Here is a 1,232-nt window from a genome sequence, read left to right as displayed (position 1 = left end):
TTAAAAAAAAAAAAAAATTAAATTAAAAAAAAGTTCCTCGTGGACATAATCTTGATTAGCGTCTTCTAAAGATGACCACCCCACCCTATGATGCCATCTACTTCTCATATTATGACTGAGATTCTACTAACTGTATGAAAGCAAACTCATGAGATCCCAGCCTACTGAAATGTTTCTTGCAATATGTTTTATTTAGAATGAAGAAATCACTGCAATCAATCCTACTCCCAAGATTCAAAGCAAAGAATCCACATACTGGAACCATCCTATCTCTTGTCGCTACTGACGAATTCAAAAGAAATGGTATAGGTTGGGCCTACTGGCCACAAAGGTAGTTAGTTTTTGGTGTCAAACCCTTTCTTTATCTTTTCTGTAGGAATATGTGGTGAAGCACCTATACCTCAATTTCTTATTGTTGCTCAACATGTTAAGTCCAATTGGGTTGCCTTTCAAAGTTTTAAAACTTCCAGTCTTGTTTCGTCTTACATATGTCTTCAAGATGAAATCACCAGTACTAGTAGCAACAATTCCAGATCGACGATTTAACTGTAAAAAAGATCCATAAATGTTAAAGAGTCAATAAACACCATAATAAGATAATCTATCAACAACTATTTGAAAACCCATTACAAAAAAGGTAATAAAAAGGTACAGCTACTAAGGATGAGGGAGAGGGGTAGCACTGGCATGGATCTAAGATGGACCAACTCAACTGTTAATACCTTTTTCCTAAGGATGAGCATGGAGTTCATGTAAATCTCTCCAAAGATATTTGAGAAAATAAGGGCAGAGGATCTTAGTATAGCTTTCTGCAGAGAATAAATAATAAGCATTTCTTCTGTTTAACAGGCCTTGTTGCTATTTGTGAAACAATACTACCAAATATGACAATCAGGTGTCATTTTAACTTGTGCTTTTCTATAAAGACTTTTGACTTAACATGAATGTTTTCATAGAAACACAAAAACTGAGATAAACACAGATACTGACATAATGTCTTTATACTTTCATAGGTGCAAATAATAACCATCTCCTTGGGGAGATCACAGTATAGCAGGATGCCCCCTCAACCTCTTCTCAACAAAGAAACCTGCCTTTGTTACAGTCATTGCACAAGACATTTAAAAGGTGACTTCAGAATCTTCAAGACAAAAAATTCCTTAGTTACTAGGGATAATTTCCCCAAAACACTTAAAAAATCATTTTTATCTACTATGTATTTTATATTTGAA

At 34.3% G+C, this 1,232-nt stretch overlaps 1 protein-coding gene across 1 annotated transcript in view; it reads right to left on the bottom strand.

Moving 5' to 3' along the window:
- SENP6 (SUMO1/sentrin specific peptidase 6) overlaps nt 1-1,232 on the bottom strand; it is a 104,226-nt gene that overhangs the window by 71,441 nt on the left and 31,553 nt on the right. Inside the window, exon 4 of the mRNA XM_012646040.1 lies at nt 401-546. Within this exon, the coding sequence (XP_012501494.1) occupies nt 401-546 (146 nt within the window). The remainder of the gene's footprint in view (nt 1-400; nt 547-1,232) is intronic.

This window comes from Propithecus coquereli, unplaced genomic scaffold (assembly GCF_000956105.1).
Source record: "Propithecus coquereli isolate 6110/MARCELLA unplaced genomic scaffold, Pcoq_1.0 Scaffold24, whole genome shotgun sequence".
Lineage (NCBI taxonomy): Eukaryota > Metazoa > Chordata > Mammalia > Primates > Indriidae > Propithecus > Propithecus coquereli.
The sequence above is the reverse complement of the archived record's forward strand: the minus strand, read 5'-3'. Positions and strand labels throughout refer to the sequence as shown.